Genomic DNA, 16,261 nt, shown 5'->3' on the forward strand with positions numbered 1-16,261 from the left:
CCCTGGAAAGCGAAATTTAGGATTTGGGGTTTGTCCTCCAACGGGATTTGATAGAACATATCCTTTAAATCTAGGGTGCAGGCCCACCTCCCACTGGCATCGCTTAGCTGTTGCCGTATTTCTGGAATGGTGGCTGGGCCTGCGAATGGGAGGTGTCGGACTCAGCTATTTGCCTGCCTATAGTCAATTACCAATCGAAATTCAGAGGGGTTGCCGGGCTTGGGGATACCCCAGCCGGGAGATAGATAATTTGACGCGGTCGCCTGTGCTATCCGTCCCTCCTTTAATAATTGGTCGAGCAGTCGCTTAATGAGGGGGATGCCTTCAGGCTTCGTGGGAATGGGGGAAAATTTCCATGAACTGTTATTAACGAGCTCAGGGCTATACGGGGGGGAGGCTTCGGGCGACAGGGTGACAGGCAGAGCCTGGCAGACTTGTTTTTGTAATCGCAGTCGTTTTATATCCCCAACCCCCAGCAAATTTGTTCCTCCCAACAAAGCCTTAACTTTTCGCTTATACCCCTTATGAATCAGAGTAAAGGTGACTACAGGCCTTTCTTCAATACTGTTAAGACCCTGAATAAACATAGTAGAACTTGTGGGTACATGGGGCACATCGGATTTTATAACGGAGATTTGAGCCCCGGTGTCCAACAAAAAAGATACAGGGGTGTGAGGGGGTTTGGGACCGGCTACCAATAGGGTGTGATATGGTCGATCATCCCAAGTCTCTGTAGAGGCCGGGGCGCACCCGGCCTCTACTCGTTTTTTGTTTTCAAATAGTCGTCCCAGTCCTTCCATCCTGTCTCCCCAAATCTTGCTGTTGGGTATCAGACATCTTCCGCAGTGCTTCCTTGAGGATCCCCTTATGTAATAGGAACCCAAAGAGTGCTCTTTCAGCCTTGGTTCGTTCAGGGTGTTTAGGCGGGTGCTTAGGCTGACCCTTGGTAACAGGGCCCTCAGCTGGAAGGGCTGAAATGGGGTTCTTCGGGGCTGGTGGCATTCGGAGCCGGGACACGGCCTCATATAAGCTAATAAGGGGTTGCCCAACCCAACCATGCAACAGCAGGAGTCCCCCTGTGTCAATCGGTGGGCAGCCATCTACGGCCAAATCCACCGCGTCCCGTTGGACCGGAATTTGAGTGGGGTCTGTGACATAAATAAAGGGGACACCTGACTGAACCTGTTCCTGGTCTAAATTTAACGGTGCCGCTTGTGGGTTCCACACTACGATGGACGCTCCGGCAATAGCCCAGATGATCTCATGGGGTGTATTTACGCTGCCGGGAGGTACATACAGTCCCTTGAAACTGCCTTTCATGGCCAAGACGGCCGCGGCCGGGGTGGTGAGCGGCCATACCTCATTTCCTAAGAGATGATGACCCGGGAACCCCGACGACCAATTGGACGTTTTGGCCAGAACAGCGGCTTCCTCCCTATCTACCATCTCTGCCCCGTGATCCAGGGCCAGACGACCCAGCCACACTAGGGGTGCCTCGCCCTCCCTGCGCCTCGTGTCTGCTAAGAATTCCTTCATCTCCGCTTTAGTGCGAGTTCGGTACTCGGTGGTCGTAACCGTCTCGCCTGTATAATAATCCACCTTACTTTTGGTGATAGCAACGGGCATTGCCTCTATCTGCCTTTTCTTCTCAGGCGCAGGTGGGGCTGAGGGGAGTGCGGGGTAGATTAAAGGGGAAGGGGGGTCTTCATAGGGGGGTGGGCTTCTACCAGTCTGACTCCCGTCCTCCTGCTCTTTGTCACTTATCTCACATTCTGCGCTGTCGGTGCCGTTAGCAGCGGCTTGTTTAGCAGCAAACATAGTGCTTCCATGAAGGACCGCACAGAGGTCCAGCGCCTTGTTCAGTGCGCTGAACAAGACCGTGGACACGTCTTCTGACTTATACTCGTCTGGTCTAAGTTTCTTTGTCCGCCTGGTCTGCTCTAATTCCTGCACTAACTGGGCTAGCAACCCATGGGCAGGATCACCCGGCTGTACCCGGGGCGGGGGTATGAGTTTGGAAACGGTGGCCCCGGATCTTTTTATGATACGGCTACACTCCTTCCAAATGCCTGACGGTGTCTCGGTCCGACTAGTCTCCGCAACCCCAGTGCACTGGGGTTGCAGGGAGCTATCGGCCGGGTGACATTTAAAGGTGGGATGGCAATGGAGGAGACATCCTACGGCAGGCAGGGTTAATGAGGTCGTATAACTTTTTGACCCTGACCCTGACTCTATAATACAAATCCAATCTAGGGTGGGCTTCGCAGACTGTCTGCTGGCCACTTGGTGAAATTGCAGGTGTTGAAATTGCTCGAGCTCAGATTGTTCACGGTCCCCACTACACCACGGGCACTGACCTTCCCGAAGGCATCCTGTTCGTGACGCCATGTTGATTACAGATTGCTCTCGCCCCTTGCTCCACCGATATGGCCACCAGGTGCCCGTTATCTACCAGGTAATGAGCGTTGGGGTAGGGCGGAGGTTCGATCACTGGATGCCCTCGGGGGGGGGGGGGGTTGACAAGTGCCCAAGGGTAGGAACGGGGATGACGCAAGCAATCAGTCGTAGTGTTAAAAATTGAGGGTTTATTAAATGAGTCACAGATAAGGATAAGGGATAACACAATTAGTTACAGCTTGGGCTTACAATATAATACTAAAACAAATAACACAAACACTACAATTACAAACAGAAGCTGGCCCTGGTGTTTTTCTAAGTCCCAGTAATTATGCAGGTCATCCCAGGGGTTAGTAAAAGTGATATTGGTGCTATTAGTAATCATAAATGCAGCAACTAATCTTACTAAACACAAATTGCGAGGCTCAACTGGTCCCCCTTGCGTTCAAGGTTTCCTGGTCAACGGGTTTCCCCTAGCAGGAGCCTTGGGGCGGCTGGAACCAGTCTTTGCCTCTTATCTAGCAGCACAGATATACAGATATCCTTAACAGCTAATTCTACTTACACATACAAACCACAAAAGTTTCATTACGGCCGGCAAGCAGTCAGGCTCTGGGAAACGCGTGAGCCAGGTGAGAGAGCTTCAGGTTGATCAGGCCTGGATACGGTTCGACGGGAATTCGAGTTCTCTCCGCCCGTCCCCGGGAGGGGGCCAACAATATATAGCGAATTTTTCGTCACAATTTGTGATAAGCCAATTGCGGGGTCGCGAGTGGCTCATGCCCATACAAGGGAGGCAGTCGGGCCCCAACATCCTTACCCAGGAAGCAACCGTCGTGAGGGGAACTTCGTCCCTCCAGGCCGGCTGACCACAAGGCTGCTTTTTCCTGTTACAAGTTCTGCTTTCTGAGCAGCTACGTGATCAGTGGCAGTTCTGGGGGCTGGGGGAAAATTCCGTTGGGGGGTGGAGGCCGGAGCACCTGTTGTCTGGCCCTGGGGCCCTACTTGGGGGTCTAACATGATGTAGGTGGGCCGCACTGCTGAAAGGTTTGTAAAGACCATAGAGGCTGGGAAGAGCCTGAAAAAAAGGACTCAGTACTGGCAAGTCTTCTGAACTCAAATCCCATAAATTGAAGTGTAGGAACTGTTTGTGGGATGGGTGGATCGCTACATGAAAGCAGGCATCATAGAGGTCGACGGTGACCAACCAGTCTTCTGAATCTATGAACAGGATTATTGTGATTAGCGTCACCATCTGAAATGCTGGGAAAGGAGGTTCAGATTTCTTAGGTTGAGGATTAGTCTCCACCCCTTTTGGGAAGTAGGAAATAGTTGGAATAGAACTTTCTTCTCATGAATTCCGGGGCAACTGGCTTAATCATCCCCAACAGTGAGATTGGACTTTTTGTTTCAAGAGATCTTTGTGAGATGAGTTCCTGAAAAGGGATAAGGATGAAGGGACAGTGTGGATGGAGTATCCCACATTGTTCACCTCCAAAATCCATCTGTCTGAGGTTCTTTGTGCCCAGGCAGGGAGGAAGGGGAGATGAATGGGTATATTTGGTTGAGGCCCTCAAATCAGATACCAAATTTATTTCTTAAAGAGAGGTGCAGGTATTGCTGTAGAAAGGGGTAGTCCCCTATTCTGAGGCACAGATCTCCTCCTTTGAAAGTAGGAAGGTCTCAGAAAGCCTGTTGCTGGGTGTACGGGAACAGCCTAGATGGCGGTTATATTTAGACTTACCAAACCATCTTTTTGTTGCAGTAACTGATATTCTGACTGTAAGGTAGCTCTTGAATCCTTCAGAGTGCATAGGGAGGAGTCCATGTGAGAGCTGAAGAGCTAGGCCCTTTGAAGGAGAGGGGGGAAGAAGAGGACCTTCAACTATAACCTGCACCTTTCTTGGGTGCCTGTGAATGATGTGGTATGGGCTGGTATGGGGGTGTGGGTGTCTCTCTTTCTGGTTAGAACCCTTATAAAATTGTTCCCTGAGGTGACCCAGGAATTCTAGTAAACCCACTGAGGGGATGGAGGGGGGGGAAGTATCCCTCCCCATGGATCGTCATAAGCCCTGTCTCCAGGATGACTGGAGGGGTCTGAATACTGGCTCATTAGGGTGTGGTAGCAAGGTGATGAAAGAGCCCTCTATGAAGGCCTTCAGACTCTGAGAAGTATCATCCCCTGGGCTGAAGGAGGGAGCATCAGACATGGGTACTGAAGGCTGGAGGTCTGACCAACGTTCAATCTAAGCAGTACCAGTAAAGGACCATAACAGATGAGATTCTGGTACCTCCAGTATAAACAATTCCTCTGAGAAAAGAAATCTGGAGGCCTATGATGGCCAGAAGACTGAGCTGGTATTGCGCCTGGCATTGTACTAGTGAGGCTTGTAGAAAAGCTTCTCTGATCCTGAAGCCCTGGTGTAAGAGAGGTAATGGTCCTGTGGCATGCATTGGAGGCCTGTGTCAAGACTTATCTATATGCTGCTTGCTGTGCAGTACCAGTGGCTTGGTACCCAGGCTCAGATAGAGCCTTAGTTGCACCCCTTAAGGGATGTGAGGTCTTAGAGTGGGGTTTGAGATGACCTACCCTCTTAAATTCTCTGGAAGGAGAAAGTCATCTTCTTACATGTCCTATCCTTTGAAGGTGCTGCTGCTGTCATGGGACAGTCCAGGAATTTGAGGCTGATGTACACAAGGGGAAAACAGAGTCCCCTTAAGGCTAGTGAGCACTCCCGTAGAAGGAGCTTCAGTCTAGCCTCTTTCTGAGACCCATCTTTAAACTCCATACAGACATTAGATGCAGATGGGTCATAGGTGCCTCTGAGGCAGGGGAGTGCTTGAACTCCTATCACTACAAGGCAAAAACCAGTGGGCAGGTCTGTCAGGGCTTAAACTCTGGGTCTTTGGCATAAACCGGAGTGGTAGAGGACTGAAGGGGAGAAGAGTAACCCTTTCTAAACAATACCATGTAACATTATAAAGAAATAAAGAAAAAATAAATGGAATACAAAGCAAGGCAGGAAGTTGAGAATCAATAGACAAGCAATTGCTTCATCTCAAGCCGCAGGCAGTAAAGAAGGAACTGAGTGATGTGGGGACATGCCTCATTTGGAGGCCTGAGGTGCTGCTCTGCACAGGACTGAGAAAGCCTGGATGCCTGTATGTTCTCTGTTAGAGCACCCATACAGACATATACTTGAAGAATCTATGTTTTCCTATTAACAACAGAAGCACAGTAACTGATTTTGCTAAAATGCTGAATGTCAGCATTTCTCAGTCTTCAAAGCTGGCACTCCATCAAAAGGAGTGGGGGCAATTCATATGTGGCAGAGCTACCAGTGTTGGCTCAGGGAGTTAAAATAATCATTTAGAATTGGTCCACTATACAACTATAAGATCCAATATTCTAAAAATGAGAACTTGGATTCTGCAGCAAATTCCAAAACCTTGGAAAAAACAGAGCCATGCACAATGAACACTCAACTGATTACATTTTAGTAGTTAATTAAATCTGTTTTTGTTTTTGAAGCGGCTGCAAAAAAAAAAAAAAATCAGGAGCAGCTGATCCCAATCACAGACCTAGTGTACCTGTGAATGTATGGGGCTCATTAAAAGCTTGCTAGGCCACATCTCATTTATATTTGTCCCCAGCTGATGAAGGGGCATCCACCCCACCCCACACACTAAGATATGATCTAAGCTAATTTCCAAGTATTCTACATTTAGAAGTGAACATTTTCCAAAATGATCCCACAGTTGTCTGCTAGTGAAAAAATGAACTTAGCACCTGCTGACTTCTGAAAGGCAACTAGGGCTTCTGTGTTCAATTTTATAACAGGTAGAAGCATTCACTCATTGCACGGGTGAATAAATGTGAATTAGTAAATGGTAGTTTGTAAACCATTTTTGTTACTTCCTCTGTGTTTTCAGGCACCTGCACTTGAGTTTTAAAATAAAATAAATATATAGTGTGTGTGTGTGTTTTTATATATATATATATATATATATATATATATACACACACACACACACACACACACACACACACACACACACACCCCAATTTCAACACACAATGCTCCGATTTCAGAAAATAGTGTAAAATTAATTTATGTAGCGTTTTTCCAAGACTGTACCCACCACACTTGTTGGTTATCAGAGGACTGGATTCTCCTCATTGTTCAATGCTTATGCAATAGTGTTAATCTACAAATGTCTTAAAAAAAGCAAGATGGCTTTTCTCTTTTGTTCTGTACTTGCTAGCAAAATAAAGTACAATTAATTTAAACATGAAGGAAGTGTAATTAGATGCAATATGCATGTCTTTTTTCTTGATTAATGAGATTATCAGCTTGTTTCACTCAACTAGAAAGAAAAGGCTAGGAGAACTCTGTAGTGACATATACCTCTCTGTATTGACAAAATATGCAACAGTTTTTTAAAAGTTACATTTCTACAAATTCTAAAAATGACACTGCATATCTAAATGGCAAGTTTCATTTTAAAACATCTGTGGAAAAGTGACAATTTAAAAAACCAGACTCAAAAATTATAAGCACTTGTGCTAGTTTTAGTTTCATTCCAATACCTACTCATTTAAACCAGTGAATTGTTGTGTCATTTCAGGACCTTCTTTAATAGGTTAGTTTTTAGAGTTGCATAGCTGATGCAAACCCTTGCATTTCATTATCCTGTTCCTGCTAATCTTCCATCACCATTCTAGAGAAGATAAAAGGTGAAAGTGTTTATATTTCAATGAAAATACACACTTAACAATGAGAAAAATATATCTGAAAAGTACTTAACACTTCAGGTTCTCATTCAGGTCTATTACTTTTATCCCCGGTTAAGGTAAAATACGTACTGTACTGAGGGGGAAAAAGGCTTAACTCAGAGCTGAAAGATAGGCTGGCTTAACAGTTTTCTTCACCACAGTTACTAGTAAGAGATATGGATTTAAACTGTGATTCTGTTAAAGGAGGTGGATGAGGGGGGAAAAAGACAACTCTAAATGAATGAGGTAATTTCATACATTCAATAGTGTAAATAAATACAAGTACAGTTTTACAGGAACATAAGCATAAGTTTAAGGGTTTTATTATCAAAGTCTTGTAAAACAATTTCAGAAACTGTACATCAACATGGCACAGACTGTAGCCCACTTTTGTTTTTACCTTGCACAAAAGTAAAAGCTCTGAAACGTCTTTAACTAAGAAAACAGCTCGTCTAACTACTTTGCATAACATGGAATCACTGTATGCATAAGATTACTATTGCAGTGACAGTAAACACAAATGTATTAGTTTATACAACTTGAGATCAAGTAAAAAGTACATTATCAAGTAGACTTGCTTTTAAAAGCATACAAAGGTCAATTTTAAAATGCACTACCTCTTTTTGCAACATGCTCAGCTCATGAACAAATATAAAATAAAAAACTAGGTGACGAAAACTGCACAAAGCAACTTCTACTCATTGGGCACTGGGCAAGTCAGGAGACTCTGCATTACTACATCAGAAAATTTGACCTCCCCAGACCCAAGAGAAGAAGTTAGGAGTTAAACTATACCTCTCTCCACTGCCTGAGATGGATTTTAAATTGACTGAGTAAAAAACCGTCAAAATTAGCCATCAAAAAAGGTTAGTGCATTTTAACCTTGTCAAAATGAAACAAAGCCCACCCTCCAACCCACCCCCAAAATAGCCACATGGCTAAAAAGATTATCTACTTATATCAGAATGCTTATTTCCAGATGTAACTATGAATATTAATTTTGTGTAGCCACACTTAAGACCCTTAAAAAGATCCATCATACACTGTAAAATTTTCTTTGAACATTTAAGATGTTTCTGCCACAATTAACATGCAATCAGTGCATTCCCTATACTGCTCTATTACTGCAATGAATCAAACTCTAGAAACACTATCATAAGTGAGTCAATTTACTAAAGGAGATCATACAACATAAACAACCCATGTCTGCTGTAGATGCATGCAGCTTTTCACTTTTGCTTGAAGCAGCACCAAGTTAGTAAGACCTACTTGGCTACTCAAACCAACGTGGCCATAGCAAGAATGGCAACCAAAGTACCTCTCACTATAAAGCTTTTGATGTAAATTAATATCAGGAGCTTTACAACCATTTATAGGTTAGAGCTGTATACATCTAGATTTAGGATTAACAAGTACAGCATAAAAGAATCACACAGGAATGACACTGATGCATGTCCACAGCTGCATTCACTGCAAAGGCAATATTCAGTCACTCATATCCATGTCTTCTTCATGATGATCATCCCCATTTACTTTGGATTCTCTTGCTGAATCTCCACTTCCCTTATCCACTGGTGATTCCTTTATTTTGGGGGAAGCAGAATCTGCTACCTTCTTTTCTTCCTTTTTCTCTTTCTCGCTGTCATATCCTTGTTCTTCTTCATCATAATCCCTTGTGACCTGCTTTGCCGAGATGAAAAAGTAAAAGTAAAACTTGCCTCAAGGTTCTTATGGGTTTAAGGTTAATACTACACCAAAGGCAGTGAAACTAAACAAGTTTTTAAACATACTTTTACGTCTTTGTCACTCTCGGATTTTCTTTCTCGATCCTTCTCTTTGTCTTTGCTTTTTTTCTTCTTGCTCGTGGACCGCTCTCTCTCATCTCTGCCTCTCTCTTTATCTTTATCCTTCTTCTTTTCCTTTTTATGTCTAAGATGACAGTAAAGGACCTTGCTCAATCTTCGCACATTGCAAAAACTAAGGTTAAGACTTTACTGTAATTCCCTCACAAAGAACCAGCCCCTCATGCTAAAATCCTAGTTTAAACCAGAAGCCACCAAACTCACAAAACATCAGTTCAGCCAAGGTTAACTATTTCTTTAGAATACAGTCACAACCAGCCAACTCCTATCACATCTCAAAGCAAGAACGGGAGATGAAAAGACAGTGTAGGAAATTTTCTAAACAGGGCAAGGCAGGACATTATGATGCATACAGAATGCAATACAACCTCCCACACATTTATTAGTACCAGATCAATAATCGTCAAAAATTCAGGATTTCCCTCTCATGGAGAATTTACAGCAGAGTTCAAGAGATTCCTTGGTTGAAAAGGATAAAACTATACCCTCTACTATAGCTCAAACATTCCAGGTACCAGGACTGTTTCCTCCCCAGATACCCCTTGGAAAATTAGAGCTACAAAGCAACTGAACTCAGAGGCCTGCTAGCACACTGACCTTCTTGGAGATGGGGACCGAGACAGTTTTCTTTTAGGGGACCTGGGCTTTTTAGGTGACCTTGTTCCACTCCTGCTTCTTCTGCGCCGTCGTTCTCTGTAGACATTAAAAGATAACAGTCCAAAAACATCAGAAGTGTTTAAACTACAGAGTTTATATTAACTTAAATATATTTGTACTGGCACATATCTACAATCTAAAGGACCATTGCTCTACAGAGACACTCCTCCTTGTTTTATCAAAAAGACATTTACTATTAGCAGCACTGCAAAGCAAATGCAGCTGTTGATATGCAGCATAAGCTGCCCTCTATTCTACGTCCACTATCACGAAATAAATTGCCATAAGTTCCCATTACACTAATGTTATAGCAATCAGACAAAACAGCTTGATTTTCAGAGACCAACTAATACTTTCTTAGCATTTAAAATGTCTTTGAGGCACTTCATTTTCCCCTTCATAAGTCCAGGGACATCTCTCTCTCTCTCTCTCACACGTTAATTTAAGAGATGCTTTATTTGAAAGTACATTTTCTCCTATTATTCTTTTATATGTGGACAAAATAAACGCAGATATGTTCCTGTAGTTTTCAAGCTGTCACAGTAAACAACCTCTGAATTGTGATCTTTTCAAGAGTCCAGAAAGACACTGAGTGTGCTAATTTAAGGTTGGTATTTTTTCCTTGTGTATGAGATTTACAGTAAAAAAAAAAAACAAACAAACCCCAAACAAATGAAGAGATGTGCCTAGATCAATAAGGCGTTGCACAGATTTCTTTAAATGCTCCAGGTGAGACCGAGTCTCTGTTTCACTTTCCTTGAAGTGGGAGCTGCAGGTATTTTGATAAATGGGCTGTGGTGGTCTTGCTGAAACAGCTCCTGTAAGTCTCTGTAACCCTAGTTGAAGTGCTAATTCATAACCTACAGCAACACACTGCAGCAAATAACTGATTTCTTCAGAGGTGAAAGAGGATAATTGTCACACACCAGGTTAGAAACTTTTACACCAATACCACTATATTCTAATCCTTGAAACACAGACTAAGTGACCCAAATTCTGGTACCTGCTTGTGCTTCTAGATCGTCTAGTTGTGCTGTAGCTTTTTGGTGGAGTTTTAGAACGTTTCTTTTCTTTCTCTTCCTTCTTTTTATCCCTTGAAAGGCAATGAAATGTTACATATTCAAAATCAGTCAGTTTTAGGAGACAAATATTTGCATGTCAGAAGAATAGGAAATAATACCAGATAATCACAACTCTCAAGACATTTTACAGTACAAACTGATTGTCCCTTTCCAGTGTGAAACTCATTAGTGAAAAAGAGAAAGCAAAGAAGGACAATTACTGAAATAGCAGAACAGCTATTTTAATTCTTCCTGAGACATCCAAGAAGAAATTACCAAGCTTAGATGCTAAAAGTTACAACTGATTTTTAAATGTAATAAGCATCTGCTGCTCCCATTGCAACTAATGGGAGATGCATGTTTTCAGCATTTATGACGAGGCCACATTTAAGTGCCTAAATACATATTCAGAGATGTCTTAACTTCGGGCATCACAGTGGAACACAAACCTACTCTTATAAAGATACTTCCTCAAAGACATTCAAAGTTAAATTCTACAAAAATGCTATTTGTTTAACTTTGTCAGTGCTATGCTTCAGTACCTAGTACAGTTAAGATCTCCATTTTGTGGCACAGTAATAAAAACTACTTGGTAGTATTTGATGACCTGGTTATTTTCTTTAACAGATGTTAAATTACATATATTTCAGAATTAACATCTGGCTTTCTAGCAAATTTTAGGAGTAGCAAGAGGGAATTACTTGGTTTTGGATGCACTCCTAGACCTTCTACCTCTCTCTCTGGAATGAGATCTCCTCCTTCTTGGACTTTTAGATCGCCGTCTGCTTCTTGACTTTGAATGTGACCTCCTCCTTGATCTGCTTCTTGATCGTCTATCAAACAACGCATTAGCCACAGGATTACAAAAATATATTTGACCTAGACATACTAGACTATTGGTTAAACGCTGTCAGCGCATACAGAAAAAATGAAGATGATGGACCCCATAAAGTCATGCTCAGAAAGGCCACAACAGAAAAGCAAGTGCCACAAAGTACAGGTGATGAGTGAGTGATGGAAACCTCTATCAGCTATGCAACATTATCTATTTTGGTATGTGAGTACACACTTATGGTGGCAGAAGAAAACTGATAGGGTGGCATGGAAGTTTTGGAGGAATTATTTGAAATGGAGAAAGTAAATGCATACTACATACTGATCAGCTGTAGGAGCAACATAGAAGGCATGGCAATGACCGCCAGAGGAAAACATATTGGGTAAAGCATGTTGGCAGGCAGATCAGAGATGCAAGCAGCAGTGGAACGCTGCAGATCTGAAGGTGGGAACAAGCTGAAACTTGATGCAGAAGATTTAGGAGACCCAGTAGAGTAGTATGAAGACAGGAGGGACATAATTAGCATGACCTAATTGTGGACAGACTATTGAGGTGCAAGGTAAGAACTAAGAGGCCAGAGAGATTGTATTGGAACACCTAAAAACATCCTGGTTTTCCATTTAATCAGTCAAAACATTCTTTAAAAAAAAACCCCAAAGTGTTTAAGCCACTAGTATATGGAGTAAAATTTGCTGTTTACCAGGAGCAAACAGCCCAGTGGAATATGCATTCAGTATAAGAAACTGTGTTTCTGGAGTGAGGACAGAGTCAAATGAGTATTTTTTTTTTAAACTAAAAGTGAATGTTCTGAAAATATCATCCACTTTGAGATCATAGAATCTAGTCCAGTCCCCTGCACTCATGGCAGAACTAAGTATTATCTAAACTATTCCTGACCTGTCTAACCTGCTCTTAAAAAAATCTCCACTAATGGAGATTCCACAACCTCCCTGGCAATTTACTCTGATGCTTAAATATCCTGACAGTTAGGAAGTTTTTCCTAATGTCCAATCTAAACCTCCCTTGCTGCAATTTAAGCCCACTGCTTTTTGTCCTATCCTCAGAGGTTAAGAACAATTTTTCTCCTTCCTCCTTGTAACAACCTTTTATGTACTTGAAAATTGTTATGTCCCTTCTCAGTCTTCTCTTTTCCAGAATAAACAAACCCAGTTTTTTCAATCTTCCCTCATAGGTCATGTTTTCTAGACCTTTAATCATTTTTGTTGCTCTTCTCTGGACATTCTGCAATTTGCCCACATCTTTCCTTAAGTGTGGTGCCCAGAACTGGACACAATACCCCAGTTGAGGCCTAATCAGCACAGAGCAGAGCAGAAGAATTACTTTTTGTATCTTGTTTATAACACTCCTGCTAATACATGGCAGAATGATGTTTGCATTTTTGCAACAGTGTTACACCGTTCACTCATATTTAGCTTGTAGTCCAGTATGACCCCCAGATCCCTTTCCACAGTACTCCTTCCTAGGCAGTCATTTCCCATTTTGTATGTGTGCAACTGATTGTTCCTTCCTAAATGGAGTACTTTGCATTTGTCCTAATTGAATTTCATCCTTTTTACTTCAGACCATTTCTCCAGTTTGTCCAGATCATTTTGAATTTTAATCCTAGCATCCAAAGCACTTGCAACCCCTCTCATCTTGGTATCATCTGCAAACTTTATAAGTGCACTCTCTATGCCATTATCTAAATCATTGATGAAGATATTGAACAGAACCAGACCCAGAACTGATACCTGCGGGCCCCACTTGTTATGCCCATCTAACAATGACTGTGAACCACTGATAACTACTCTCTGGGAATGGTTTTCCAACCGGTTTTGCACCCACCTTATAGTAGCTTCATCTAGGTTGCATTTCCCTAGTTTATTTATAAGATGGTCATGTGAGACAGTATCAAATATGTATGTGTCATTGTTGAATCAGAAGCTGGCAGTAGGGCACCAGCACATATAATTGTGTGTGTCTGAATATTTCATAACCCAAATGTATGTTGTAACCAAAAAGTTTCCCAGTGTTTGATTTTGAAAACATGGTCAACCTTAAAGAGAATGCTGCAGAAATCTAGACGTGATCACCAGAGCACGGATTATATAACTAAGGATGAAAAATGAAAGGACAGATTTAAAGAAGTACAAATTGACATTACTTTGCAGTATAGAGCAGGGATCAGCAACCTTTGGCATGCGGCTTGCCAGGATAAGCACCCTGGCGGGCTGGGCCAATTTGTTTACCTGCCGTGTCTGCAGATTCGGCAGATCGCGGCTCCTACTGGCCGCAGTTCGCAGTCCCAGGCCAACGGGGGCTGCTGGAAGCGGTGCGGGCCAAGGGATGTGCTGACCACTGCTTCCAGGAGCCCCCATTGGACTGGAGCAGTGAACCACGGCCAGTGGGAGCCGCTATCGGCCGAACCAGCGGACGCAGCAGGTAAACAAACCGGCGAGGCCTGCCAGGGGGCTTACCCTGGTGCTCTGTGTGCCAAAGATTGCCTATCCCTGGCGTAGGTGATGCAATGGTAGGATGAGTAAAAACATCAAGATTAGCCAAACGATAAAACAGGTTTATTTGTTGAATAAGTTATTTGATTGAGGAAGGTTAATGCAATCAATTTTTAAGTTGCATTGATAGGAGGTAAAATAACTTGGAATTAGATTATAAACATTGTGTAACAGTGTGGCAGGAGCAGCACCCCCATGGATGGGGATCTTTCAAGTGCCCTAACTTGGGTCTCCCAGGTAGAGAAATGAGTCCCCCGTTCTGGTGACACTGTAGTAGGGCTCTGGCCCAGGAATTAATTGTCCCTTCAGTCTTATCCCACTGGAGGTGGGGGGGGGGGAGAGCAGGGGGAGGGGCATTGAGGCCCAAAACAGTTCCAAATAAAAAAGAAAACCCAAGTCAATTGTGGGCCATCCCCCAGTCTTCCAGTGGGGCACCCCACCCTTCCCTTCAGGCCTGTCTCCCAGTCTCTTACTCATGCACGGCCTATTTAAGGTTAAATGCTCCTCCAGTTAGCAGACCTGTTCTCCCACAGCTCTTCAGGCTGCAAGGCAGAGTTCCATCTTTCTTTCTGACCAGCCAGCTCTCAACAGCCAGGCTCTGTCCTTTTATTCCTCCTTCAGGTTTGGCACTGGGTGCAGATATAGCGCAGGGGGAGCTAGCTGAGCAAACAGACTCTCCTTAACTCTTTCTCTGCTGGTGTGGGCCTATCTATCCCATCCCACCTCGCACCCCCCAATACTATCTTGGGTACCTTCCTCCCCCACCAGCTCTCCCCTCTCCAAAGAAAAACAATCAGAATTTGGGTGATGTGCTGGATGTGGAAGGAGAAGGGATTGAGAGATAGATACCATCTCAATTTGGGGCTGGGCGTCTTTCATGGTGTGGAGGCAACATAGCGGGGAATAGTTGCTAACAAAAGTGGAATTATTGTCAAGGTAGTATAACAGCGAGTCCATGGTCCACTTCACTGACTACGTCTCTTTCTTGATTGTGGAATAGGCTCTCTCCACTGGGAATAATTTCCAACTAAGGTAGAGGATGGGGGTGTTCTTCACATTCCACCAACTGGGATAAGAGAGCCTCTAGTCCCACAGAGGTGTTGCTCTGTAGTGGGAATTTCCTGGTGAAGTTGCAGCTATACGAGACAGGCTCTCAGAAGAGATGAGCCCTATGAGTTTGAAAGGCCTTTTCACAAAATGTTGAGATCCAGCAAGCAAGCAAGTCCACTGGAATTTCTTCGGGCTATTCGTTTTAATGAGATCCATGAGGGAGGCTGCAATGGCCAAGAAGCCAGTCTTAGGAAACAGTGTACCTGTTTCTTGGAGGTTGATGAGAGGCATGTCTGTAGGGCCTGGACCTTATCCACAAGGGTTGCACCTTGCCCTTTCCCAGTGTGCACTCGACGTAGGTTCTCATTTTTGCCAGACAGCATTTAGTAGGGTTTGCAGAAAGGCCAGCCACCCTCAGGGACAGGAATAGGGCAGTTACATGTTTCAGATGGTCTTCACAAGTATGACTACAGATTACAATGTCATCCAGGTATGCAGCAGCATGTTATAGGGCTGGAGGACCTGGTCCATTAACCTTCTGAATGTGGCTGGGGGCTCCTGGAATCCGAACAGCAAATCCAGAATTGAAAAGAAGCCAAAAGAGGAAGCAAGGCTGTTTTTTCTCCAGGTCTCAGACATGAGGTAATGTACTCCACCTCATCTAGCCAATCAAGAATTAGTCAACATATGGCAGAGGGTAGGCATCAACTTTCAATATGCTGACTTTCCTGAAATCTATGCAAAAGTAAGTGGTCCTAACTGGCTCAGGGACCAGTGTTATTGGGCTCTCCAGTCAGTAAACTCCTCGATTATTCTCAGCACTAGCACTGTGAACTAGGAGCACGAGTCAGTTTCTCTCATCCTCTGGGTATGGGGTTGTAGACTTTCTTGGATTTAGTGTTCTGGTTTAGTCTGGATGTGATGGGCAACCAGATGAGTTCATCTGGGCTGCACAGAAAAAACAGTGGAGAAGAAGGCAGTGATCAACTGGTGGGGCTGGACCCTCTGTTCTGGAGTGACATTACTCCTAATTTTGATCATCTCAGTCCTCAAGACTGCAGTGGCTTGTGGGACTAATTTGGTTTCCAGCAGGTAGTGGGCTATGAACA

The 16,261-nt window shown here is 43.7% G+C and overlaps 1 protein-coding gene across 2 annotated transcripts in view; it reads right to left on the reverse strand.

The window, feature by feature from the left end:
- Positions 1 to 7,481: 7,481 nt before the first annotated feature.
- SRSF11 (serine and arginine rich splicing factor 11) overlaps positions 7,482 to 16,261 on the reverse strand; it is a 35,197-nt gene continuing 26,417 nt past the window's right edge. Inside the window, exons 8-12 of one of the 2 annotated variants that reach the window (XM_050961055.1) lie at positions 11,456 to 11,587; positions 10,697 to 10,786; positions 9,634 to 9,729; positions 8,965 to 9,103; positions 7,482 to 8,854 (exon numbers count right to left, since the gene is read on the reverse strand). In XM_050961055.1, the coding sequence (XP_050817012.1) occupies positions 8,660 to 8,854; positions 8,965 to 9,103; positions 9,634 to 9,729; positions 10,697 to 10,786; positions 11,456 to 11,587 (652 nt within the window). In that variant the 3' untranslated portion in view covers positions 7,482 to 8,659. Of the gene's footprint in view, positions 8,858 to 8,964; positions 9,104 to 9,633; positions 9,730 to 10,696; positions 10,787 to 11,455; positions 11,588 to 16,261 lie in introns of both variants that reach the window. The other variant, XM_050961054.1, reaches the window with a different exon arrangement.

Source organism: Gopherus flavomarginatus, chromosome 7 (assembly GCF_025201925.1).
Source record: "Gopherus flavomarginatus isolate rGopFla2 chromosome 7, rGopFla2.mat.asm, whole genome shotgun sequence".
NCBI classification, from domain to species: Eukaryota; Metazoa; Chordata; order Testudines; family Testudinidae; genus Gopherus; species Gopherus flavomarginatus.